General features: G+C 37.5%; 2 protein-coding genes and 2 non-coding genes across 4 annotated transcripts; 1 reads left to right on the top strand and 3 right to left on the bottom strand.

The window, feature by feature from the left end:
• The first annotated feature begins 7,462 nt into the window (after positions 1-7,462).
• LOC148581498 (small nucleolar RNA R71) lies at positions 7,463-7,570 on the top strand. Its single transcript, XR_015896154.1, has one exon. It is a non-coding gene; the product is annotated as a small nucleolar RNA R71 (small nucleolar RNA).
• A 4,494-nt stretch (positions 7,571-12,064) lies between these two features.
• Positions 12,065-13,327, bottom strand: LOC107620963 (protein FAR1-RELATED SEQUENCE 5-like). The gene has a single exon (XM_016323035.2). The coding sequence runs from the start codon at positions 13,325-13,327 to the stop codon at positions 12,065-12,067; it is 1,263 nt and encodes a 420-aa protein (XP_016178521.2).
• Positions 13,328-13,339: 12 nt separating this feature from the next.
• On the bottom strand, positions 13,340-13,984 carry LOC107620962 (protein FAR1-RELATED SEQUENCE 5-like). The gene has a single exon (XM_016323034.1). The coding sequence runs from the start codon at positions 13,982-13,984 to the stop codon at positions 13,340-13,342; it is 645 nt and encodes a 214-aa protein (XP_016178520.1).
• A 5,878-nt stretch (positions 13,985-19,862) lies between these two features.
• LOC148581499 (small nucleolar RNA R71) lies at positions 19,863-19,970 on the bottom strand. Its single transcript, XR_015896747.1, has one exon. It is a non-coding gene; the product is annotated as a small nucleolar RNA R71 (small nucleolar RNA).
• Positions 19,971-27,738: the final 7,768 nt, after the last annotated feature.

The raw sequence follows: 27,738 nt of genomic DNA on the forward strand, positions 1-27,738 counted from the left end.
AACAATTAAGTTGTACAAACAAATTATGTGAAACATCTACCTACAATGGCAACTCAAATCACTTATTAAGCAAATTTAAAAGAGAATGGAAAGAGTTTACCATGGTGGGGTGTCTCCCACCTAGCACTTTTAGTTTAAGTCCTTAAGTTTGACATTTTTAGAAGCTTATTGTCATGGTGGCTTATGTTTGTACTCATCCTTGAATCTCCAAGGATCCTTGCTTCTCAATTGGTTGACAGAATTTCCAACCATTTTCGTCAAGCTTGGGCAAAGTTCTACCCAAGATATGAGTCCCCATAGTTGGTCTTCACCTAGCGAGCCGGGGTCCCATATCTTATCTCCGCACCCGTCTTCAATTTGATCTTCATACTTTTTCCTTCCGGGTGGTAGACATATAGAATTCTCTTTAATATACCAAGCCTTCCTTTGAGACCCATGCAAAGTGGTATTCTTCCAATCATCGTTCCTATGCCTTGAAACCTTGACCTTAATGAGCCTAATTCCTAACTTGCAACCACTACACAATTCTCTTTTTCCTTTAAGTCCACAAAGAGCTCTAAGTTGTCCATTATTCTCAATCAAACCATATTTAAGTGGGAAATTAAAGTCTAGAGATAGAAATTTTACCCACTTAAATGTTGTATTGGATGGTAAGTTGGGAAGGGATACCTCCCCACACTTAGACAATGCAAGGTCTACTTCCTTGTACTCTTCTTTGTGTATTTCCACCTCTTGACAAATTTCTTTAATTTCAACCATTTCCCTTTTACTTGGCTTGGTGTTGTCTTCAAGAACTTCGGTTTCTTGCCCAATGGGAGGTGATTCAATTTTGGATAGAAATTCATTGATGACTAAATCCATCTCTTGATCAACCTCTTCATAGTCTTCAATCTCAATATACACCGTGCCAACGTTTTTCTCTTGGTAGCTCTCTTTCGATTCACTCTCTTTCTCATTGCTCATCAAGGGTATGGGAGGTTGTGCACACTCTTCTATAATTTCAACTCCATGTCCAATGGAAGAGGATTCCATTATAGAGAGAAATTCATTCATGATTGAATCCATCTCTTGATAAACCTCTTCCAAGTCTCCAACGACGGTATGCCTTAGAGGTTGCGCACCCTCTTCAACATCAATATCAAGCTCCTTGGAAGAGTGTTCCATGGTGCTACATTCCCTTGGACTTTTAACATCTCCTAAATCTTCAACCACTTCTTCCTTTTCTTCAATGATTATAGCTTCCTCTAGTTGCTCCAATACAAAATGGCATTTCTCATCCCCCACCAGAATTTCCAATCTCTCCTTCATGCTTTGCTCTTCTTTTGCGGTTCCACATGTGGCTACGGAAGCACCTCGAGTATTCAAACATTGGTGGGCTAAAGTGTGCACTACCTTGGTCAAATTAGTCACAAACTCAAGTGTATCCTGCTTCATAGCTTCTTGTCCTTGAAGTAACAAAGTGAGAGGATCGTCTATTGGGGCTTGGGGTGGGTAGGAAGGTTCATCATTTTGGAGAGAGGGTTCATGGTAGGAAGGTGATTCTTCTTGGTAAAGGTTTGGAGATGGTGAGTATTGAGGTGGTTCTTGGGAGTAATCTTGATATGGTTGTGGTGATTCTAGAGGTTCTTGCTCATAATGGCCATAAAAATATGGTATGGATGATTGGTTATATGATGGATATGGATCATAGGGTGGTGTTTGGTAATGAAAGGCTTGTGAGAATGGTTGAGGTTCATGTTGAGGATGAGATTCATAGGCATATGATGGTGGTTGTTGAGTATCACGAAAAGAATCATCATAGCCGTTAAATTGGTATGCATTAGGATGGAAATTATACCTATAAGTATCCGGAGGTTGTTGCCAATAGGAGTGATCAATTCCTTGAGGCTCTTCCCATCTTTGTTGGTTCCATCCATGGTACATGTTGCCATTAAAGTCCACATTTCCTACAACACACTTAGAACCAAACTCAAAGCCAAAGTGAGAATTCATAATGAGAGAACAAAATAAAACTAACAAAAATTAAGAAACAAACAAAAGATAAACCTATTCACAATATTCACATATGTACAATAACCAATAACACAACACCATTGCAAGTCCCCGGCAACGGCGCCATTTTGACGAATAAATTCTTGACGGTTTAGAATTTCTCAAATAAAATCTCGTCGAAGTATAGTTTCTAAACCAAGCAATAATCCTTTCATACAAAAAGTTGTTTGTCACTAAAACAAACCCCTAAATTTATAAATCGAAGTATTCGAACCTCGGGTCGTTCTCCCTAGGAATTGAAATGAAGTGGTTTGTTATTGGTTGTCAGTTATTTTGGGGTTTTAAGATTTTGTACAAGAAATATAAATGGCAAAGAAAATAAACTAACAACTAACAAAGCTCTTGGCAAGATATGAGAACTAGAAATCCTATCCTAGTTATCCTCCTCAATTGTGATGAGAATTGTTCATTGCTCCCACTTAGTCAACCTCTAACCATAGAGGAGAGTCAAGTGGATGAATCAATTTGATTCCTCAAGTCCTAATTAACTCCTAAAGGAAAGACTAGCTTTAGAGGCATTCAAATCAATTAGCAATCTCTAATTATCAATCAACAAAGGAATTAGATAACTCAAGAGTCACTAATCACTCTACCTAGGCCAAGAGGAACAAAATCTATACAAAAATCCAACCAAGCATTTCATCAAACACTCGGAAGGCACAAAAGAAAAGTATAGCAAATCACAAGAATGAATTCTAACTACAATTGAATACAAAGAATTAACAACAACAATCAAGGAAATCACAATTATCATGAATTACCTCAAATTGCATTATTGAAAGGGAATAAAAGAAACAACAATCTATCCAAAACAAAGTGAAGAATTATAAGAATTAAAGTACATAACTAGAGAGAGGAAGAGGAGAAGATTAAGAATTGGCAAAGGAGAATTGAATTAAGGCATGAATTAAACCTAGATCTAAGAAGAGAGATTAACCCTAACCTAATCCTAATCCTAGAGAGAAGTGAGAATTCTTGACGGTTTAGAATTTCTCAAATAAAATCTCATCGAAGTATAGTTTCTAAACCAAGCAATAATCCTTTCATACAAAAAGTTGTTTGTCACTAAAACAAATCCCTAAATTTATAAACCGAAGTATTCGAACCTCGGGTCGTTCTCCCTAGGAATTGTAATGAAGTGGTTTGTTATTGGTTGTGAGTTATTTTGGGGTTTTAAGATTTTGTACAAGAAATATAAATGGCAAAGAAAATAAACTAACAACTAACAAAGCTCTTGGCAAGATATGAGAACTAGAAATCCTATCCTAGTTATCCTCCTCAATTGTGATGAGAATTGTTCATTGCTCCCACTTAGTCAACCTCTAACCATAGAGGAGAGTCAAGTGGATGAATCAATTTGATTCCTCAAGTCCTAATTAACTCCTAAAGGAAAGACTAGCTTTAGAGGCATTCAAATCAATTAGCAATCTCTAATTATCAATCAACAAAGGAATTAGATAACTCAAGAGTCGCTAATCACTCTACCTAGGCCAAGAGGAACAAAATCTATACAAAAATCCAATCAAGCATTTCATCAAACACTCGGAAGGCACAAAAGAAAAGTATAGAAAATCACAACAAGAATGAATTCTAACTACAATTGAATACAAAGAATTAACAACAACAATCAAGTAAATCACAATTATCATGAATTACCTCAAATTGCATTATTGAAAGGGAATAAAAGAAACAACAATCTATCTAAAACAAAGTGAAGAATTACAAGAATTAAAGTACGTAACTAGAGAAAGGAAGAGGAGAAGATTAAGAATTGGCAAAGGAGAATCGAATTAAGGCATGAATTAAACCTAGATCTAAGAAGAGAGATTAACCCTAACCTAATCCTAATCCTAGAGAGAAGTGAGAGCTTCTCTCTCTAAAACAACTCTAAACTAAAGCTATGACTAACTTCCAATCTAATTGTCTCCCCCTTTTAATCCGTGATCCTTTTATTCCTTTCTATCAGTAATTGGCGCCAAAAAATGGGTTCAGAAACCCCTCAAAATCGCCAGGCACGTGTTGCCTTAATGAAGTCATGTGCAGACATCGACGCGTGCGTGCACGGTACGCATGCGCGTACCTGGCTGATTCCACAATGTGCGCGCGAGCGCCTTGTGCGCGTGCGCGTGCTTGGCCGTGATCAATTCTTTGGCTTTTTGTGCTTCTCTCCACTTGCATGCTTCCTTCCTTGCTTCCTTTGATCCATGCCTGGCCTATTTCAATCCTGGAATTACTAGCAAACACATCAAGGCCTCTTATGGAATCAAGGAGAAATCAAAATTCATCAAAATAAGGCCTAAAAAGCATGTTTTTACACTTAAGCACAAATACATGAGAGATAACAAAACCATGCTAATTCATAGGTTAAATGCGAGAAAAGGTCATCAAAATACTCTAAATTCAATACAAGATAAACCCTAAAAATGGGGTTTATCAGATTCATAGGACATTCATAACTTTAAGACATAGTTACTAAATACTAATGATCATGTAATGAAGACACAAACATAGATAAGCACTTAACATAGAGAAAACGAAAAACAGAGAAAGTAAGAACAAGGAATGAGTCCACCTTAGTGATGGTGGTGTTTCTTTCTTGAGGAACCAATGATGTCCTTGAGCTCTTCTATGTCTCTTCCTTGTCTTTGTTGCTCCTCCCTCATTGCTTTTTGATCTTCTCTTATTTCATGAAGGATGATGGAGTGCTCTTGATGTTCCACCCTTAGTTGTCCCATGTTGGAATTTAATTCTCCTAGGGAGGTGTTGATTTGCTCCCAATAGTTGTGTGGAGGAAGATGTATCCCCTGAGGTATCTCAGGGATCTCTTGATTTGTAGTCAAATGTTCTACCACTGAGCTATAGACCCTTTGAGATGAATCTTTCCATCTCCCATGACTCGGAGGTGGAAGCTTTTGTCTTCTCTTTCCCTTTTCTAGAGGTTTCTCCGGTCTTAGGTGGCATCAATGGTAATGGAAAAACAAAAAGCTTATGCTTTTACCACACCAAACTTAGAATGTTGCTCGCCCTCGAGCAAAAGAAGGAAGAATAGAAGAAGAAGAAGAAGATATGGAGAAGATAGAGGGATGTGTTTATGGATGTGAGTGGTGAATGGAAAACAGAAGGGATGACCATGAATGGAGAGAGAGAGGGTGAGGTGGGTGGGGATCCTGTGAGATTCACAGATCCTGAGATGATCCTGTGGTGTCCACAGATCCTGAGGTGTCAAGGATTTACATCCCTGCACCCATTAGGCATGTAAAATGCCTTTGCACACAACTCTGGGCGTTCAGCGCCAGGTTGGTGCCCATTTTGGGTGTTCAACGCCCATTTGTTGCCCATTTCTGGCGTTGAACGCCAGAACCATGCTTGTTCTGGGCGTTCAGCGCCAGCTCTTCTCCAGGGTGCAATTCTGGCGTTCAGCGCCCAGATGCTGCCCATTTTGGGCGTTCACCGCCCAGATACTGCCCATTTTGGGCGTTCAGCGCCAGAACCATGCTCTGTTCTGGCGTTGAACGCCAGACAGATACTTCCTCCAGGGTGTGATTTTTCTTCTGCTGTTTTTGATTCTGTTTTCGATTTTTTGATTTATTTTGTGACTCCACATGATCATGAACCTACAAAGACATATAACTAATAAAAATATAATTAAGTAAAGATTGGGTTGCCTCCCAACAAGCGCTTCTTTAATGTCAATAGCTTGACAGTGGGCTCTCATGGAGCCTCACAGATGTGCAGAGCTTTGTTGAGACCTCCCAATCCCAAACTTAGAGTTTGAATATGGGGGTTTGATACCAAACTTAGAGTTTGGTTGTGGCCTCCCAACACCAAACTTAGAGTTTGACTGTGGGGGCTTTGGTTGACTCTACTTTGAAAGAAGCTTTTTCTGCTTCCTCTCCATGGATGCAGAGAGAGATCCTTGAGTTGTAAACACAAGGTTGTCCTTATTTAATTGAAGGATCAATTCTCCTCTGTCCACATCAATCACAGCTCTTGCTGTGGCTAGGAAAGGTCTTCCTAGGATGATGGATTCATCCTCTTCCTTTCCAGTATCCAGGACTATGAAATCAGCAGGGATGTAAAGGCCTTCAACCTTTACTATCACATCCTCTACTTGTCCATAAGCCTGTTTTCTTGAATTGTCTGCCATCTCTAATGAGATTTTAGCAGCTTGCACCCCATAGATTCCCAGTTTCTCTATTACAGAGAGGGGCATGAGGTTTATTCCTGAACCAAGGTCACACAGAGCCTTAAAGATCATAGTGGCTATGGTACAAGGTATTATGAACTTTCCAGTATCCTGTTTCTTCTGAGGCAATGTCAGTTGATCCAGATCACTTAGTTCATTGGTGAACAAGGGAGGTTCATCTTCCCAAGTCTCAATACCAAATAATTTGGCATTTAGCTTCATGATTGCACCAAGGAACTTGGCAGCTTGCTCTTCAGTAACATCCTCATTTTCTTTAGAAGAGGAATACTCATCAGAGCTCATGAATGGCATAAGGAGGTTCAATGGAATCTCTATGGTCTCTAGATGAGTCTCAGATTCCTTAGGTTCCTCAGAGGGAAGCTCCTTATTGATCACTGGACGTCCCAGGAGGTCTTCCTCCTTGGGATTCACGTCCTTCTCCTCTCTTGTGGGTTCGGCCATGGTAATTAATTCAATGGCCTTGCACTCTCCTTTTGGATTCTCTTCTGTATTGCTTAGGAGAGTACTAGGGGGGATTTCAGTGATCCTTTTACTCAGCTGGCCCACTTGTGCTTCTAAATTTCTAATGGAAGACCTTGTTTCATTCATGAAACTTACAATAGCCTTGGACAGATCAGAGACTAAGTTTTCTAAATTAGAGGTATTTTGTTCAGAGTTCTCTGTCTGTTGCTGAGTGGATGATGGAAAAGGCTTGCTATTGCTAAACCTGTATCTTCCACCATTATTAAAGTCTTGTTGAGGCTTTTGTTGATCCTTCCATGAGAGATTTGGATGATTTCTCCATGATGGATTATAGGTGTTTCCATAAGGTTCACCTAAGTAGTTCACCTCTGCTATTGCAGGGTTTTCAGGATCATAGGCCTCTTCTTCAGAAGGTGCCTCTTGAGTACTATTGGATGCAGCTTGCATTCCATTCAGGCTCTGAGAAATCATATTGACTTGCTGAGTCAATATTTTATTCTGAGCCAATATGGCATTCAGAGTATCAATTTCAAGAACTCCCTTCTTCATAGGCGTCCCATTACTCACAGGATTCCTCTCAGAAGTGTACATGAACTGGTTATTAGCAACCATGTCAATGAGTTCTTGAGCTTCTGCAGGCGTTTTCTTTAGGTGAATGGATCCACCTGCAGAAGTGTCCAATGACATCTTTGATAGCTCAGATAAACCATCATAGAATATATCCAGGATGGTCCATTCTGAAAGCATGTCAGAAGGACACTTTTTGGTCAACTGTTTGTATCTTTCCCAAGCTTCATAGAGGGATTCACCATCTTTTTGTCTGAAGGTTTGAACATCCACTCTAAGCTTGCTCAGCTTTTGAGGAGGAAAGAACTTGGCTAAGAAAGCCGTGACCAGCTTATCCCAAGAGTTCAGGCTATCTTTGGGTTGAGAGTCCAACCATATTCTAGCTCTGTCTTTTACAGCAAAAGGGAAAAGCATGAGCTTGTAGACTTCAGGATCTACTCCATTAGTCTTAACAGTATCACAGATCTGCAAGAATTCAGTTAAGAACTGAAAAGGATCTTCAGATGGAAGTCCATGAAACTTGCAGTTCTGCTGCATCAGAGAAACTAGCTAAGGTTTCAGCTCAAAATTGTTTGCTCCAATGGTAGGAATGGAGATGCTTCTTCCATGTAAATTGGAATTAGGTGCAGTAAAGTCACCAAGCATTCTCCTTGCATTATTATTGTTGGGTTCGGCTGCCATCTCCTTTACTTGTTCGAAATTTTCAATAAGGTTGTCTCTGGATTGTTGAAATTTAGCTTATCTTAGTTTTCTCTTCAGAGTCCTTTCAGGTTCTGGATCAGCTTCAACAAGAATGCTTTTTTCTTTGTCCCTGCTCATAAGAAAGAGAAGAGAAAAAGGAAAGAAGAGGAATCCTCTATGTCACAGTAAAGAGGTTCTTTATTGTTAGTAGAAGAAGAAAAGGAATAGGGGTGAAGAAGAATGAAGAATCCAAACACAAAGGTGATGATAGGAGCAGAGATGTGAGATGAAGAGAAGTGTTAGTAGATGAATACATACATAGAAGGGGATGAGAGGATGAGAGAATTTTCGAAAATAATTTTTGAAAAAGAGTTAGTGATTTTCGAAAATAGTTTTTGAAAAAGGTTAGTAGTTTTTCGAAAATTCAAATAAAAAAATAAAATAATTAGTCTAATTAAAAAGAAATTTTGAAAAAGAGGGAAGATTTTTTCGAAAATTAGAGAGAGAGAGTTAGTTAGGTAGTTTTGAAAAAGGTAAGAAACAAACAAAAAGTTAGTTAGTTAGTTGAAACAAATTTTGAAAAGATAAGAAGTTAGGAAGTTAGAAAAGATAATTTGCAATCACTTTTTTGAAAAAGGTAAGATAAGAAGATATTTTTGAAAAGATATGATAGAAATTAGTTTTTGAAAAAGATTTGATTTTTAAAATCTCAATTAATGACTTGATTCACAAGAAATCACAAGATATGATTCTAGAAGTTAAAGTTTGAATCTTTCTTAACAAGTAAGTAACAAACTTGAAATTTTTGAATCAAAACATTAATTGATGATGTTATTTTCGAAAATATGATGTAAAATTAAGAAAAAGATTTTTGAAAAATATTTTTGAAATTTTCGAAAATAACTAAAAAATAAAAAAAAGATTTGATTTTTGAAAAAGATTTTGAAAAAGATAAGATTTTTTTTTAAATTGAAAATTTGATTTGACTCATAAAAACAACTAGATTTTAAAAATTTTTGAAAAAGTCAAATCTAATTTTCGAAATTTTAAGAGAGAAAAAGGGAAAGATATTTTTTTGATTTTTTAATTTTTATGATGAGAGAGAAAAACAAGAAAAATGATGTAATGCATGAAAGTTATGGATCAAAACAATGAATGCATGCAAGAATGCTATGAATGTCAAGATGAACACCAAGAACACTATGAAGATCATGATGAACATCAAGAACACATTTTTGAAAAATTTTTAATGCAAAGAAAACATGCAAGACACCAAACTTAGAATTCTTTAATGCTTAGACATAAAGAATTCAAGAATGCATATGAAAAATAAGAAAAGACACAAAACATGCAAATGCAAAGATAAAATAAGAAGACTTACCAAGAACAACTTGAAGATCATGAAGAACACTATGAATGCATGAATTTTTTTGAAAAATGCAAGATGAACATGCAATTGACACCAAACTTATAACATGACTCAAGACTCAAACAAGAAACACAAAATATTTTTTTGATTTTTATACTTTTATGATTTTTTTTGTATTTTCTTTTAATTTTTTTGAAAATTATTTGAAAAAGAAAAATAAGGATTCCAAAATTTTTAATATGAATTCCAGGAATCTTATGCTCTTTAGTCTAAAGCTCCAATCAAAGGGTCAGGCATGGCTTAATAGCCAGCCAAGCTTTAGTATGTAACTCAGACATGACAAGCCTAACATGCCCTACAGAGGAATTAGATATGGCTTTACAGCCAGCCAGGCTTCAACATGCTTCATGAAACACTAGAATTCATTCTTAAAAATTCTGAAGAAAAAAAATATTTTTGAAAACATTTTTATTTAAATTTTTTTTTTTAGAAAAATTTTTGAAAACAAAAGGAAAATTTTTGAAATATTTTTGAAAACTTTTTGAAAACAAAATAAGAAGAAAATTACCTAATCTGAGCAACAGGATGAACCGTCAGTTGTTCAAACTCGAACAATCCCCGGCAACGGCGCCAAAAACTTGGTATGCAAAATTGTTACTCAGGTTGTGAATTATTACATATCTTCACAACTTCGCATAACTAACTAGCAAGTGCACTAGGTCGTCCAAGTAATACCTTACGTGAGTAAGGGTCGAATCCCACGGAGATTGTTGGTATGAAGCAAGCTATGGTCACCTTGTAAATCTCAGTCAGGCGGATATAAAATAGTTATGGAGTTTTCGAAATTAATACTAAAATAAGGATAGAAATACTTATGTAAATCATTGGTGAGAATTTCAGATAAGCGTATGGAGATGCATTCATTCCTCTGAACCTCTACTTTCCTGCTGTCTTCATCCAATCCGTCTTACTCCTTTCTATGGCTGGCTTTATGTAAGGATGTCACCGGTGCCAATGGCTACTTTCAATCCTCTCGGGAAAATGGTCCAAATGCTCTGTCACAGCACGGCTAATCGTCTGGAGGCATCACCCTTGTCGTTGGTTGCATCCTATTCCTCTCTGGGAAAATGGTCCGATGCGCTGTCACTGCATGGCTAATCATCTTGGAGGTTCTCGATCATACTGGAATAGAATTTACTATCCTTTTGCGTCTGTCACTACGCCCAGCACTCGCGAGTTTGGAGTTCGTCACAGTCATTCAATCCCAGAGTCCTACTCGGAATACCACGGACAAGGTTTAGACTTTCCGGACTCTCATGAATGCCGCCATCAATCTAGCTTATACCACGAAGATTCTGATTAAGAGATCTAAGAGATACTCATTCAATATAATGTAGAACGGAAGTGGTTGTCAGGCACGCGTTCATAGGGAATGATGATGATTGTCACGTTCATCACATTCAGGTTGAAGTGCGAATGAATATCTTAGAAGCGAAATAAGATGAATTGAATAGAAAATAGTAGTACTTTGCATTAATCTTTGAGGAACAGCAGAGCTCCACACCTTAATCTATGGAGTGTAGAAACTCTACCGTTGAAAATACATAAGTGATAATGGAGTTCATTGGTCTCGGCCCCAGAGGGGAACCGGAGTAACCAAGACTTGATCACAGGATCAAAAATACAATCTAGGATGTCTAATACAATAGTAAAAGGTTCTATTTATAATAAACTAGCTACTAAGGTTTACAGAAGTAAGTAATTGATGCATAAATCCACTTCCGGGGCCCACTTGGTGTGTGCTTGGGCTGAGCTTGAAGTCTACACGTGGAGAGGTCATCCTTGGAGTTGAACGCCAGCTTTTGTGCCAGTTTGGGCGTTGAACTCCACTTTGCAACTTGTTTCTGGCGCTGGACGCCAGAATTGGGCAGAGAGCTGGCGTTGAACGCCAGTTTGCGTTATCTAAACTTGAGAAAAGTATGGACTATTATATATTGATGGAAAGCCCTGGATGTCTACTTTCTAATTCAATTGGAAGCGCGCCATTTTGAGTTCTATAGCTCCAGAAAATTCATTTTGAGTACAGGGAGGTTAGAATCCAACAGCATCAGCAGTCCTTCTTCAACCTCTGAATCTGATTTTTGCTCAAGTCCCTCAATTTCAGCCAGAAAACACCTGAAATCACAGAAAAATACACAAACTCATAGTAAAGTCCAGAAATATGAATTTAACATAAAAACTAATGAAAACATCCCTAAAAGTAACTAGATTCTACTAAAAACATACTAAAAACAATGCCAAAAAGCGTATAAATTATCCGCTCATCACCGGTCCGGTCCAACCAACCGGTTCTCGGCCGGTTTGGTGGTTTTTCAGCGGTTTTGTTTCGAACGGTTATAAATGAAGGATTGGACCGCTTACATTGCTGGTTCCCGGTTGAACCGGTTCGACTGGTCAGTCCGGTCCAATTTTCAGAACTTTGATTATGAGTCATCAAATAATTAATATATATATAAGTAGCCAGCACGGCAGCACTAAACAACAATTGAATACTAATTACGGTAATTCTAAATAGACAAAAAATATTAATAAAATCTCATTACACCTAGAAAGCATAAGCACAACTATTAGAAGAATGTATAAAATCTCATTAATATAGTGAAAAAGAAAAGATACAAATACGGAACTGATTTTCTTCCCAAAAACATTAAAGTTTATGGAGGTTGCTAACTATCACTATCTAACTCAGCGGTTGCTTTGGTACACATGTCGCCATCGTCCGAACCGATTGCTTCTTTGTCTATAACGTTGTTGTCAATGTCCTTTTGCCAAGGACATGTTGTCTTCTTATGTCCTTCCATTTGACAAACACTACAACGTTGCTGCTTCTTCTTCTTAGATGATTGTCCTGAGCCTCCAGTGGTTGGATGCACATACGGATTGCTACTTCTAGCTACACCTGAGTGAGGTTGATTATCTCCTTCGTCTGCAGCCTTGTAAGATGAGTACAATCCCATAATTAAATCACGTGTCTCTTCATATCTCTCTGGTACTTTAGCAGCAACAGCAGCCAGTTGTTTAGAAAATTCCACTAAAGCACTTTGACGACTAATAACAATAGCATCCCTGCTGAACCCACTTGGATCATTGAGTGTTGATTTAACCTTTTTTGTCCATCTATCCAATACCAATGACCGGAGAATCTCACGGATGTCTCTGTCAACCAGAACTTTCACAATATGTTCGCAGGGAATACCAAATGACTCCATTCGTAAACAGGTACACATGAAGATCAATTTTTCTTGACAAAAATCAACGGTCCACGTAAAATCGGGCCTCCCATGCTTACACACAATGTACTTTATGCAATCATCGGTATTATCTATGTTCAGAACCCGCATTGATCCAGCTCTGGAGAGAAATGGCCGAAAGAAAAGAAATATCTCATGAGTGTATAACTCAGCAGCATATCTCTCTAGCAGCTCTATACAAGTTTGCATGACGGCCACCCCACGTGTAGATTCATAATCAGCATTAAATTCGTTAAAGCGCATGTGTGCTACACACCTTTGAAAATTCTCTACAAAACTTGTCAAATCATACCGCGACCCCACATACCTTCCCACAACTGAGTGTAAACCTTCACATCTTGATGTAGTTCTAAAGCCAGCAAAGAATTTTCCTCTTAGATATGCAGTAGCCCACATATGCTTCTCTTCGTACATGTTGATCACCCACGGCTTATCCTCAATGCCAAATTCTTCAATAAGCTGAACCCACTTACGCTTAAACACGGGAATCTCGTAGTCTCCTGTCATGATTTTTCTAAATTTAGATGTAAACGATGGACTTCCAACATTGCTAGTTGCATTTCTAATAAGGTGCCAAGCACATAATCTATGTCTGACTTTGGGAAATACATCTCTCACTGCATTCCTAATTGCCATGGCCTCATCAGTTATGATTGAGGTCGGGGTCTTGCCCCTCATTGCAAACATGAGCTAACGCAGGAGCCAAATATATGTATCAGTAGTTTCGTCTGCAATTAACGCAGCAGCAAAAACAATTGTTTGGTTGTGGTAGTTAACCCCGCTGAATATTACTAATGGACAACTATACTTGTTCTTCTTGTACGTAGCATCAAAAGCAATAACATCCCCGAAGAGTCGGTAGTCTAGTTGGCTAATCCCATCAGACCAGAACAAATTACGTAACAAACCTCTTGAATCGTGACATGCCTTGAAATATAATTGTGGATCCTTCAACCGCATATCTTCCAACTTCTTCAACACTCGTGCTGCATCACCAGAAATTTGACGCCTTTGCCGAGCAGTCTCATTGTACATATCTCTGGGACCATAGCCAACAAATTCGTACCCGCCTGCTTGACTAGCTAGAAGACTAAAAATATGTGAGGTGCTAATCCCTGACTTTAGCATGTTCATCATTTGCATACTATCTGCCTCTGACATTTTTCTGTGGGCAAGCAACATAGCACTGAATTGTGTATCCAATAGATCATGGTTGTGTTCGTCAGAGAAATAAAAGATATGCCACCTTCCACTTTCTGGTACAAATTTAACATCCATTCGGGCTTCACATCCAGTTCTTGTTTCCAATCTAGGCTCCTTCTTCCTTTTTTCCATCGTGTAATATTTCTCCATCCTGAATCCTTGCCTATGGCATACAAACATTTATCTGTAAATCTCGCCACTACTATTCTTGAAGGTCTTGCTCTTCCTTGCACTAAAGCCCTTCGACTTTGAGTACTTCATATAAAAATCAAATGCAAGCTGCAAAGTAGAAAAGTGGTATTTGCCAATTTCCTCCGCAAAATTCTCACTAAATTTCAAAGATGTAATGTCTTGCACGGAGTCAACCGCATAAGCGGCTTCAACGATATAATCTGACATATCAGATTCAGAAAAAAACGCTCCCTCGGTAAATTCATCTCTGAAATCTTGTTCGAATTCATTCTGTTCATCCATCATATCTTGGTCACTTACTAGCTCTTCTTGTTGGTTAAAGTCATCGTCCTCCAGGTATTGCTCATTCATCTCAGTGTCCGTAAATATACCTGACATCTTAAAATGTCCAATGAAAAAAAAATCAATACACTCCATCTTATAACATTACATAAAATAGATAGATTCGTATATTGCTATCAGGGACGGATCCAGAGATTTTAATATTGAGGTGCTAATTTTTAGATAATTTTTTTTAATCTATAAAAATAATTAACATAGAGTTATTGGAATTAGTTTTTTAATAGATTTATTAAGATACATATAATTATAATCTTTTCCAATAATTTTATTTTTAATATGATAATTACATAAATAAAATATAACTTTAACAATTGTACATTACAAATTTATAAAATACCATATAATTTATAACGGGATTTGCTAAAAATGATCCCATATCTTATTAATTAAAATTCATTCTTTCAAAAGTTTTAAAAAAATTTGAAAATAAATTATAAATTATTAATTAATTGAAAGACACGGTACCATTGTAGAATACAAGATATACGATATCTTTATAAATTTTTTTTACCAATGTAAATTTAGAAGAAGAATTAATATTTTTCTAAAGAAAATAATATCTACAGTACATAATGTGATTACCAAAACATAACTACTTAAGTTATTATTAATATAAAAATATGAATGTTAAATATATTAATATAAAAAAACAAATGATTTTTTAAAAAAATAAATATAGAAATTATTATATAAAAACTAATTTGAAAGGTACAAAGACTTGAGGGTATGATATTAAATTAGTTAGGTAAAAATATTAGTGAATTAACAATTAAGACATAAATCTATTACATAGTGAAAAATAATACATATAAAACTATTAAATTACCTAATATTTGTTTTTATTTTTTAAACACAAATTTTATATATAAGTATAATTTCTTAAAATTTTGGGGGGTTCAGGCCACTACTCGCCCCCTCTAGGTCCGTCCCTGATTGCTAGCTAATTAGTAATAAAAAATAATAACATCTATTTACTTTTTAGTAATTCTCAATGTCTTGTCAGTTAATAAAAGAAAAAAAAATATTTTTTCATTACACAATCAATTTTACGAATAAAGTATCAAAACGAATAATTGGAAAATTAGAGATTCTATCCACTTACCTCGATTTTGTAATCAAAACGATGGATTGTTTTCTGAACACTACAATGAAAAAAATTGATTGGACCTTTGCATTGCTGCAACGGTGATTGTCAATTAACGATGAACAAAAAGTGGATATTAAATACACGGATAAAAAATAAAAAAAATTGGATATTCAGTAGATGGATGGATGTTCGAAAGAAAAACAATGAAATTTTTTATAAAGAGAATGATACACGATTTTAATGGTGGGATTGAATAATTGGTGATGGATTATTCACCAATTTATAATGTTAATATTAAGGAAAAGATAAGATTAGAGTATCTAAATCAAAATAAAACCTTAAAAAAGGAAGATAGAATTTTAAAGATAAGATAGATGAATAAGAAGATAATTTCTAAAAACGAAAACAAGACTGACATAGGCGTAATACATCGCGTTCCAATCAATTGAATTATCATTTCAATCGATTGAATTTGAATTCACACACACTACAATCGATTAAAATTGGCAAATTTATATTGTTTGGGTAAATTAAATCGATTGAGTCACAAAAGCAATCGATTGAATTTGGTGAGACCCAGGTTGTTTTGAAGCATTCAATCGATTGAAAATTCTAAACAATCGATTGAATTACAAAAATCCAATTTTTATTCATCATTCAATCGATTGGAACGTATGACCAATCGATTGAGTTATGCGAAAACTAATCCCCACCAATCAATTGAAGTATCCCTAAACACTGTTCCAATCGATTGTTTTGTTATTTTAATCGATTGGAGTGCACTTAATTACAGTATCAATCGATTGGTTTTATATGCAATCGATTGAAATTGAAATTGATGATAATTCAATCAATTGCATATAAATCCAATCGATTGATACAGTAATTAAGTGCACTCCAATCGATTAAAATAACAAAACAATCGATTGAAATAGTGTTTAGGTGTACTTCAATCGATTGCACTAAGAAAACAATCGATTGAATCCATACAAACACCTGATTGCACCCATTCTTCAATCGATTGCATTCAAAACCAATCGATTGAAGAAGTAACTAAGTGTAATCGAATCGATTGGTAGAACAAATGAATCGATTGGAACAGTGTTTAAGTGTACTTCAATCGATTACACGAAAAAAACACTCGATTGAATCCATACAAACACATTGTTTTCAAGACCTGATTGCATCTTAAGAATATAGATAAACTTAAAAAACCGTTAGCTAAATTCATTCCATCATCGAAGAAGGTCTTACAATTCAAACAAACCTAGTACCTTTAAGAACTCTATATATGAATTGTAAAAATCAAAGCAAGGCATTCTTGTACAAGAATATTGCTATAAAACAATTTCTTCATGGTCCAGGCCTTGGGATGATGCCCCTAGGGTTTGTGATGCCCAGATTAGTGTATATAATATCAATTGCTTCTCCTTGACGATTGATAGCTTCCGTTTGCCTGTCTTGACGCTGCCTCATATCAGCAAATTGTTCCTCCATATATACTCTCATGCTTCGCAATTCATCCATCAAATCTCGCATTGTTGGCGAAGGAGGGGGTGGTTGGGGAGGTTCCTGTGATTGTGCTTGCACCTCAGGGTCTTGTGGTTGTCCTTGGACCTGAGGTTCTTGGGCATTCGGATCTCTTTCCATCTGTCTTAGAGTGTTGTCATCAATCTTGGCTACATTACTCAAGATGACACTTTTCTCTTCACTCAAGTCAATTCCAAGCCAGGTGAAAATCTTGGTCCAATGGCAGGCATATCCTAAACCAACACTTGATTTTCCTTTCTTCATTTCAAGCATATGATGAACCATAAAATAAGGCCAATTTATCTCCTTTCCAGTCACCATAGCCCAAAGCACTAAAATATCTTCGTTAAACAAGATTCCATGATTATGTTTTCTTGGAATCAACATGTATGAAAACAAATACATCAATATACGCTGCTCATTACCCAACCCACTGCAACTTATATTACCTCTAGCATCCATTTGTGGATTCTCATACTATAGACTCTGCAAACCAATGATCCTATTATATTCACCCCATTCCTCAGCTGCCCCAATACCTCCAGTAAATTTTGCCCCATGATAAACTAAATTCTATTGTTCAGCTAGTTCTTGCAAAGTAACTCTATAATGCTGTGACCCTAAATCAAACTCAATCAGCGGTATTACCTCCTCACCGTCTTCATCAGGTTCAGGAACAACATAATTTAAAGTACTATAAACAGCCCTAACCAAGTTCGGGTAATAATCAAGCCTAGTTTGTACAAAATTGATTAAGTGCTGTGTTTGCAAAGCATTCCAGACCAAGTTATAATGTCTACCATGAATGAACTCGGCTGTTATGTACCTGGGAGGAACAATTGGCCTTGACTCAAACTTCTCCACATAGTTTTTCAGTGCCCTTTGAGACGGCAGCCACCTTGCCATGTAATGTGATGAAGCAACCAGTCTGGCGGAAGCAGAGCTTTCTCCCTCAACCTTGGCTCTTTTGGTGTTCTTAGTTCTGGCCATTTTGGGGATATTAATTTGGTGGGTTTTGTAAGGAATTGGTTGAGGTTTAATAATACGTATGTAGGACGAAGTGGATGTTGGTGAGATTGGAGAAGAAGAGAGAAGAAGATGAAGCTTTCTGGTTCGATGAGAGAAGAGAGCGGTGCAGAAATGGGGGTTCGAATATTTTAAAACGTTACTTCTAACTCAATACGCATGGTTTGGGTTTAATATATAGCGATTTTGAAATTGCAATCGATTGGATTACAATACCAATCGATTGAAAGCTGAAAAAAACACATTTAGGTCACTTACCAATCGATTGAAGTTTCAAACCAATCGATTGAATTAGAAGTTACGTGCAAAGTTCAATCGATTTTTAGTTGTAACCAATCGAGTGAAGATTGAGACCAATCGATTGTTTGGAAGAATTTAATCGATTGAAAATCATAAACAATCGATTGAATTACATAAATTTCACATTTAATTCATTGTTCAATCGATTGGTTACTATGACCAATCGATTGATTTATGCAAAACCATGCTTACCAGCAATATACAATCGATTGTTTAGTGATAAACTAAAATCCAATCGATTGGGTTAAATTTCAATCGATTGGTTTGATAGTCCAATCGATTGGTTTTCAGCGAAACACGATTTCATGACTCCTCAGGAACGTCTCGGATCGAATGTAATATTTTAATCGATTGGGATCAATGGAGGATATAATTGTTGTTGTTTTTGTATTTGATTGTTAATGAACATGATAGATTTATGATAAATTAATTATTTATAAAATAAAAAATCATTTTTATAATTATATAAAATATATAGGGTCAATTTATAATTAAAATTAGTTAAAGGACTATGTAGCAGTTGTTAAAAAATCTTAAAAAACATGTTTTCTACTTGGATCACTAAGTGGTCCAAAGGTTCCTGGACCACCGAATCCTTTGCCTTGTTTGTTTCTTATCTTTTTCAAAACTACCTAACTAACTCTGTCTCTCTAACTTTCGAAAATCCCTTCCCTCTTTTTCAAAAATTCTTTTTAATTAACTAATTGTTTCAATTTTTTATTTTAATTTGATTTCATTCCTAATTTTCGAAAATCATTAACCCCTTTTCAAAATTTTATTTTCGAAAATCCTCCTTCTCTCTCATCTCCTTCTATTTATTTATTCATCTACTAACACTTCATCTCACCCAAATTTGAACCCCCTCTGCCATCTGTGTTCGAATTTTCTCTTCTCCCTTCTTTACATTACATTCTTTTCTTCTTCTACTCACACAGGGGAACCTTTATACCTGGAAAAAGGATCCCTATTATTATTATTTTTCTGTTCCCTCTTTTTCATATGAGCAAGAGCAAGGACAAGAACATTCTTGTTGAAGCAGACCCTGAACCTGAAAGGACTCTGAAGAGGAAACTAAGAGAAGCTAAAATACAACAATCCAGAGATAACCTTACAGAAATTTTCAAACAGGAAGAGGAGATGGCAGCCGAAAATAATAATAATGCAAGGAGGATGCATGGTGACTTTACTGCACCTAATTCCAATTTACATGGAAGAAGCATCTCCATCCCTACCATTGGAGCAAACAATTTTGAGCTAAAACCTCAATTAGTTTCTTTGATGCAACAAAACTGCAAGTTTCATGGACTTCCATCTGAAGATCCTTTTCAGTTCTTAACTGAATTCTTGCATATTTGTGATACTGTTAAGACTAATGGAGTAGATCCTGAAGTCTACAGGCTCATGCTTTTCCCGTTTGCTGTAAGAGACAGAGCTAGAGTGTGGTTGGACTCTCAACCCAAAGATAGCCTGAACTCTTGGGATAAGCTGCTCACGGCTTTCTTAGCCAAGTTCTTTCCTCCTCAAAAGCTGAGTAAGCTTAGAGTGGATGTTCAAACCTTCAGACAGAAGGAAGGTGAATCCCTCTATGAAGCTTGGGAAAGATACAAGCAACTGACCAAAAAGTGTCCTTCTGACATGCTTTCAGAATGGACCATCCTGGATATATTCTATGATGGTCTGTCCGAATTAGCTAAGATGTCATTGGATACTTCTGCAGGTGGATCCATTCACCTAAAGAAAACGCCTGCAGAAGCTCAAGAACTCATTGACATGGTTGCTAATAACCAGTTCATGTACACTTCTGAGAGGAATCCTGTGAGTAATGGGACGCCTCAGAAGAAGGGAGTTCTTGAAATTGATACTCTGAATGCCATATTGGCCCAGAATAAAATATTGACTCAACAAGTCAATATGATTTTTCAGAGTCTGAATAGAATGCAAGCTGCATCCAACAGTACTCAAGAGGCATCTTCTGAAGAAGAAGGTTATGATCCAGAAAACTCTGCAATAGCAGAGGTGAATTACATGGGTGAACCATATGGAAACACCTATAATCCCTCATAGAGAAATCACCCAAATCTCTCATGGAAGGATCAACAAAAGCCTCAACAAGGCTTTAATAATGGTGGAAGAAACAGGTTTAGCAATAGCAAGCCTTTTCCATCATCCACTCAGCAACAGACAGAGAACTCTGAATAAAATACCTCTAATTTAGCAAACTTAGTCTCTGATCTATCTAAGGCCACTGTGAGTTTCATGAATGAAACAAGGTCCTCCATTAGAAATTTGGAGGCACAAGTGGGACAGCTGAGTAAGAAGATCACTGAAACCCCTTCTAGTACTCTCCCAAGCAATACAGAAGGGAATCCAAAAGGAGAGTGCAAGGCCATTGAATTGACCATCATGGCCGAACCTACAAGAGAGGAGGAGGACGTGAATCCCAGTGAGGAAGACCTCCTGGGACGTCCAGTGATCAATAAGAAGTTTCCCTCTGAGGAACCAAAGGAATCTGAGACTCATCTAGAGACCATAGAGATTCCATTGAACCTCCTTATGCCATTCATGAGCTGTGATGAGTATTCATCTTCTGAAGAGAATGAGGATGTTACTGAAGAGCAAGTTGCCAAGTTCCTTGGTGCAATCATGAAGCTGAATGCTAATTTATTTGGTAGTGAGACTTGGGAAGATGAACCTCCCCTGTTCACCAATGAACTAAATGCATTGGATCAACTGAGATTGCCTCTGAAGAAATAGGATCCTGGAAAGTTCCTAATACCTTGTACCATAGGCACCATGACCTTTGAGAAGGCTCTATGTGACCTTGGGTCAGGAATAAACCTCATGCCACTCTCTGTAATGGAGAAACTGAGAGTCTTTGAGGTACAAGCTGCTAAAATCTCATTAGAGATGGCAGACAATTCCAGAAAATAGGCTTATGGACAAGTAGAGGACATATTAGTAAAGGTTGAAGGCCTTTACATCCCTGCTGATTTCATAATCCTAGATACTGGGAAGGATGAGGATGAATCCATCATCCTTGGAAGACCCTTCCTAGCCATAGCAAGAGCTGTGATTGATGTTAACAGAGGTGAACTAGTCCTTCAATTGAATGAGGACTCCCTTGAGTTTAAAACTCAAGGACATCCTTCTGTAAACATGGAAAAGAGGCACAGTAAGCTTCTCTCAAAACAGAGTCAACCAGAGCCCCCACAGTCAAACTCTAAGTTTGGTGTTGGGAGGCCACAACCAAACTCTAAGTTTGGTGTTGAACTCCCATATCCAAACTCTAAGTTTGGTGTTGGGGAGTCTCAACAATGCTCTGAACATCTGTGAGGCTCCATGAGAGCCCACTGTCAAGCTATTGACATTAAAGAAGCGCTTGTTGGGAGACAACCCAATTTTTATTTATCTAATTTTAATTTATTTTTATTGTTATTTCATGTTTTATTAGGTTCATGATCATGTAGAGTCACAAAATAAATCAAAAAATTAAAAACAGAATCAAAAATAGCAGAAGAAAAATCACACCTTGGAGGAGGATCTTACTGGCGTTTAAACGCCAGTAAGGAGCATCTGGCTGGCGTTCAACGCCAGAACAGAGCATGGATCTAGCGTTGAACGCCAGAAACAAGCAGTATCCTGGCGTTCAGACGCCAGAAATGCACAGTGAGGAAAGCTGGCGCTGAACGCCAGAAACAAGCATAGAACTGGCGTTCAACGCCAGAAATATGTTACATCTGGGCGTTGAATGCCAGAACAAGCATCAGTTCGGCGTTTAAACGCCAGAATTGCATGCAAAGGTGTTTTACATGCCTAATGGGTGCAGGGATGCAACTCCTTGACACATCAGGATCTGTGGACTCCACAGGATCAACTCAACATCTGTGGACCCCACAGGATCCCCACCTACCTCCACTCACTCTTTTCCCTCTTCTCAATGTTCATCCTCTCTTCCCAATAAACACTCTTCCCTAAAACTCTTCACCAATCACCTCAATCTCTCTTCCCTATCACTACTTCACCACTCACATCCATCCACTCTTCCCCATAAACCTACCTCATAAACTCCACCTACCTTCAAAATTCAAAATCAATTTCCCATCCAAACCCACCCTATATGGCCGAAACTAAACCCCCCCTCCCCTCCCTATATAAAGCCCTCCATTCTTCCTCATTTTCACACAACACAACCCTCTCTTCCCCTTCTTGGCCGAATACACCTCTCCCTCCTCTCCTCCATATTTTCTTCATCTTCTTCATCTATTCTTTCTTCTCTTGCTCGAGGGCGAGCAATATTCTAAGTTTGGTGTGGTAAAAACATAAGCTTTTTGTTTTTCCATTACCATTTATGGCACCTAAGACCGGAGAATCCTCTAGAAAAGGGAAAGGGAAGACAAAAGCTTCCACCTCCGAGTCATGGGAGATGGAAAGATTCATCTCCAAAGCCCATCAAGACCACTTCTATGATGTTGTGGCCAAGAAGAAGGTGATCCCCGAGGTCCCTTTCAAGCTCAAGAGAAATGAGTATCCGGAGATCCGACATGAAATCCAAAGAAGAGGTTAGGAAGTTCTAACAAACCCCATCCAACAAGTCGGCATCCTAATGGTTCAAGAGTTCTATGCCAACACATGGATCACTAAGAACCATGATCAAAGTAAGAACCCGAATCCAAAGAATTATATTACAATGGTTTGGGGGAAATACTTAGATTTTAGTCTGGAAAATGTGAGGTTGGCGTTCAACTTGCCTATGATGCAAGGAGATGCACGCCCCTACACTAGAAGGGTCAACTTTGATCAAAGGTTGGACCAAGTCCTCATGGACATATGTGTGGAAGAAGCTCAATGGAAGATTGACTCAAAAGGCAAACTGGTTCAACTGAGAAGACTGGACCTTAAGCCTGTAGCTAGAGGATGGTTGGAGTTCATCCAACACTCCATCATCCCCACTAGCAACCGCTCTGAAGTTACTGTGGATTGGGCCATCATGATCCATAGCATCATGATTAGAGAGGAAGTAGAAGTTCATGAAGTCATCTCCCTTAAACTCTACAAAATAGCCGAAAAGCTCTCCCCCTTGGCAAGGCTAGCTTTCCCTCATCTTATTTGTCATCTATGTTACTCAACTGGAGCTTTCATAGAAGGAGACATTCCCATTGAGGAAAAGAAGCCCATCACTAAGAAAAGGATGGAGCAAACAAGAGAGCCCACTCATGGAGCTCAAGAAACGCATGAGGAAGCTCACCATCAAGAAATCCCTGAGATACCTCAAGGGATGCACTTTCCTCCACATAATTTTTGGGAGCAAATCAACACCTCCCTAGGAGAATTAAGTTCCAACATGGGACAATTAAGGGTGGAACATCAAGAGCACTCCATCATCCTTCATGAAATTAGTGAAGATCAAAAAATAATGAGGGAGGAGCAACAAAGACAAGGAAGAGACATAGAAGAGCTCAAGGACATCCTTGGTTCCTCAAGGAGAAAACGCCACCATCACTAAGGTGGACTCATTCCTTGTTCTTACATTCTCTGTTTTTTGTTTTCTTTATGTTAAGTGCTTATCCATGTTTGTGTCTTATTACATGATCATTAGTATTTAGTAACTTTGTCTTAAAGTTATGCATGTCCTATGAATCCATCACCTCTCTTAAATGAAAACTGTTTTAATTCAAAAGAACAAGAAGTACATGAGTTTCGAATTTATCCTTGAACTTAGTTTAATTATATTGATGTGGTGACAATGCTTCTTGTTTTCTGAATGAATGCCTGAACAGTGCATATGTCTTTTGAAGTTGTTGTTCATGAATGTTAAATATGTTGGCTCTTAAAAGAATGATGACAAGGAGACATGTTATTTGATAATCTGAAAAATCATAAAAATGAGTCTTGAAGCAAGAAAAAGCAGTGAATACAAAAGCTTGCGGAAAAAAATAGAAAAAAATAGCGAAAAAAAAAAAGAGAAAAAGCAAGCAGAAAAAGCCAAAAGCTCTTAAAACCAAAAGGCAAGAGCAAAAAGCCAATAACCCTTAAAACCAAAAGGCAAGGGTAATAAAAAGGATCCCAAGGCTTTGAGCATCAGTGGATAGGAGGGCCTAAAGGAATAAAATCCTGGCCTAAGCGGCTACACCAAGCTATCCCTAACCATGTGCTTGTGGCGTGAAGGTGTCAAGTGAAAACTTGAGACTGAGCGGTTAAAGTCAAGGTCCAAAGCAAAAGAAGAGTGTGCTTAAGAACCCTGGACACCTCTAATTGGGGACTTTAGCAAAGCTGAGTCACAATCTGAAAAGGTTCACCCAGTTATGTGTTTGTGGCATTTATGTATCCGGTGGTAATACTGGAAAACAAAGTGCTTAGGGCCACGGCCAAGACTCATAAAGTAGCTGTGTTCAAGAATCAACATACTGAACTAGGAGAATCAATAACACTATCTGAACTCTGAGTTCCTATAGATGCCAATCATTCTGAACCTCAATGGATAAAGTGAGATGCCAAAACTATTCAAGAGGCAAAAAGCTACAAGTCCCGCTCATCTGATTGGAGCTATGTTTCATTGATAGTTTGGAATTTATAGTATATTCTCTTCTTTTTATCCTATTTGATTTTCAGTTGCTTGGGGACAAGCAACAATTTAAGTTTGGTGTTGTGATGAGCGGATAATTTATACGCTTTTTGGCATTGTTTTTAGTATGTTTTTAGTAGGATCTAGTTACTTTTAGGGATGTTTTTATTAGTTTTTATGTTAAATTCACATTTCTGGACTTTACTATGAGTTTGTGTGTTTTTCTGTGATTTCAGGTATTTTCTGGCTGTAATTGAGGGACTTGAGCAAAAATCAGATTCAGAGGATGAAGAAGGACTGCTGATGCTGTTGGATTCTGACCTCCCTGCACTCAAAGTGGATTTTCTGGAGCTACAAAACTCAAAATGGTGTGCTTCTAATTGCGTTGGAAAGTAGACATCCAGGGCTTTCCAGCAATATATAATACTCCATACTTTGGCCGAGTTTGGATGACGCAAAAGGGCGTTGAACGCCAGTTCTATGCTACAGTCTAGAGTTAAACGCCAGAAACACGTCACGAACCAGAGTTGAACGCCAAAAACATGTTACAACTTGGCGTTCAACTCCAGAAGAAGCCTCTGCACGTGTAAACTTCAAGCTCAGCCCAAGCACACACCAAGTGGGTCCCGGAAGTAGATTTATGCATCAATTACTTACTTTTGTAAACCCTAGTAACTAGTTTAGTATAAATAGTACTTTTTACTATTGTATTAGACATCTTATGATTTTTGGTTCATCTTTGAATCATATTGGTTACGTTTGGGGGCTGGCCTCTCGGCCATGCCTGAACCTTCATCACTTATGTATTTTCAACGGTAGAGTTTCTATACTCCATAGATTAAGGTGTGGAGCTCTGCTGTTCCTCATGAATTAATGCAAAGTACTACTGTTTTTTATTCAATTCAACTTATTCCGCTTCTAAGATATTCATTCGTACTCCAACATGAATGTGATTAACGTGACAATCATCATCATTCCCCCACGAACGCGTGCCTGACAACCACTTCCGTTCCACCTTAGATTGAATGAATATCTCTTGGATCTCTTAATCAGAATCTTCGTGGTATAAGCTAGATTGATGGCGGCATTCATGAGAGTCCGGAAAGTCTAAACCTTGTCTGTGGTATTCTGAGTAGGATTCAGGGATTGAATGACTGTGACGAACTTCAAACTCGCGAGTGCTGGGCGTAGTGACAGACGCGAAAGGAGGGTGAATCATATTCTAGTATGATCAAGAACCTCAGATGATTAGCCGTGCTGTGACAGAGCATTTGGACCTTTTTCACAAGAGGATGGGATGTAACCATTGACAACGGTGATGCCCTTACATAAAGCTTGCCATGGAAAGGAGTAGGACTGATTGGATGAAGACAGCAGGAAAGCAGAAGTTCAGAAGAACGAAAGTATCTCTATACGCTTATCTGAAATTCCCACCAATGAATTACATAAGTGTTTCTATCTTTATTTTCTATTTATTTATTATTTATTTTTGAAAACTCTATAACCATTTGATATCCGCCTGACTGAGATTTACAAGGTGACCATAGCTTGCTTCATACCGACAATCTCCGTGGGATCGACCCTTACTCACGTAAGGTTTTATTACTTGGACGACCCAGTGCACTTGCTGGTTAGTTGTATTGAAGTTGTGACAAATTATGAATTAAGATTAGAGCACCAAGTTTTTGGAGCCATTACCAGGGATCACAATTTCATACACCAACCAGCCGCATGCACATATTTTGCTTTGGCTTGATGGTAGCAGTAGATTGCAATCAAGTGAAATAATAGATGAATTGATATGTGCAGAACTACCTAATCCTACAAAATATCCTCTACTTTATGATGTGGCAACGAAATTTATGATTCATGGTCCGTGTGGTCAACTTCAGTTTAATTCTACTTGCATGCAAGATGGTAGATGTTCTAAGTTTTATCCTAAGTAGTTTGTTAATGAAACTTACTTTGATCAAGAAGGATATCCCATATATAAACGGCGTGATCTTGGTGTGACTTATAAAAAATATGGTGTTGAAGTTGATAATAAATTTGTTGTGCCATATAATCCACTACTTTTGATGAAGTATTGTGCTCATATTAATTTGGAGTTTTGTAACAAATCGAATGTTATTAAATATTTATTCAAATATATTAATAAAGGTCCTTATCGCATAACAGCAACATTGGGTAATAGTAATATTGGGAATCAACACTCTCACGCAATTGATAAGATTAGAGAATACTTTGATTGTCGGTACTTATCTCCATGTGAGTCTATTTGGAGGCTTTTTGCTTATGATATTCATCATCAATGGCCATTTGTTCAAAGGTTAAGTTTTCATTTTCCGAAAGAGCAACATGTTATTTTTTATGATTGTGACTCAATAAGCTCAGTTTTAGTTAGAAATAAAGATTTGGTTACTATGTTTATTGCTTGGATGTTAGCTTATAGGACTTATTTGGAGGGAAGACATTTAACATATGTTGAGTTCCCACAACATTTTGTTTACATTGTTGACAATAGAGAATGGAGACCACGACAAAGGGGATTTTCAGTAGGTAGGTTAAGTTTTGTTCCGCCATCAGCTGGTGAATTGTTTTATATGCGCCTATTGCTAAACGTGCAAAGAGGTTGTACAAGCTTTAAGAGCCTTAGAACAGTTTGTGGCACAACGTATAATACATTCCAAGAAGCTTGTTCATCCTTGGGTTTGTTGACTAATGATAATGAGTTCATTCAAGCTATTAAAGAAGCTGCTGAGTTAGGTACAGGTGCTCAACTTAGGCGATTATTTGTAACTTTATTATTATCAGGTTCAATGAGTGGCCTTTCTCTGTTTAGAATCA

This window comes from Arachis ipaensis, chromosome B10 (assembly GCF_059453495.1).
Source record: "Arachis ipaensis isolate K30076 ecotype BB chromosome B10, ASM5945349v1, whole genome shotgun sequence".
Taxonomy (NCBI): Eukaryota; Viridiplantae; Streptophyta; class Magnoliopsida; order Fabales; family Fabaceae; genus Arachis; species Arachis ipaensis.

What these genes read in the sequence shown, in the direction of transcription:
- LOC107620963 (XM_016323035.2), bottom strand. Translation starts at nt 13,327, where the DNA reads ATGAGGGGCAAGACCCCGACCTCAATCATAACTGATGAGGCCATGGCA.
- LOC107620962 (XM_016323034.1), bottom strand. Translation starts at nt 13,984, where the DNA reads ATGGAAAAAAGGAAGAAGGAGCCTAGATTGGAAACAAGAACTGGATGT.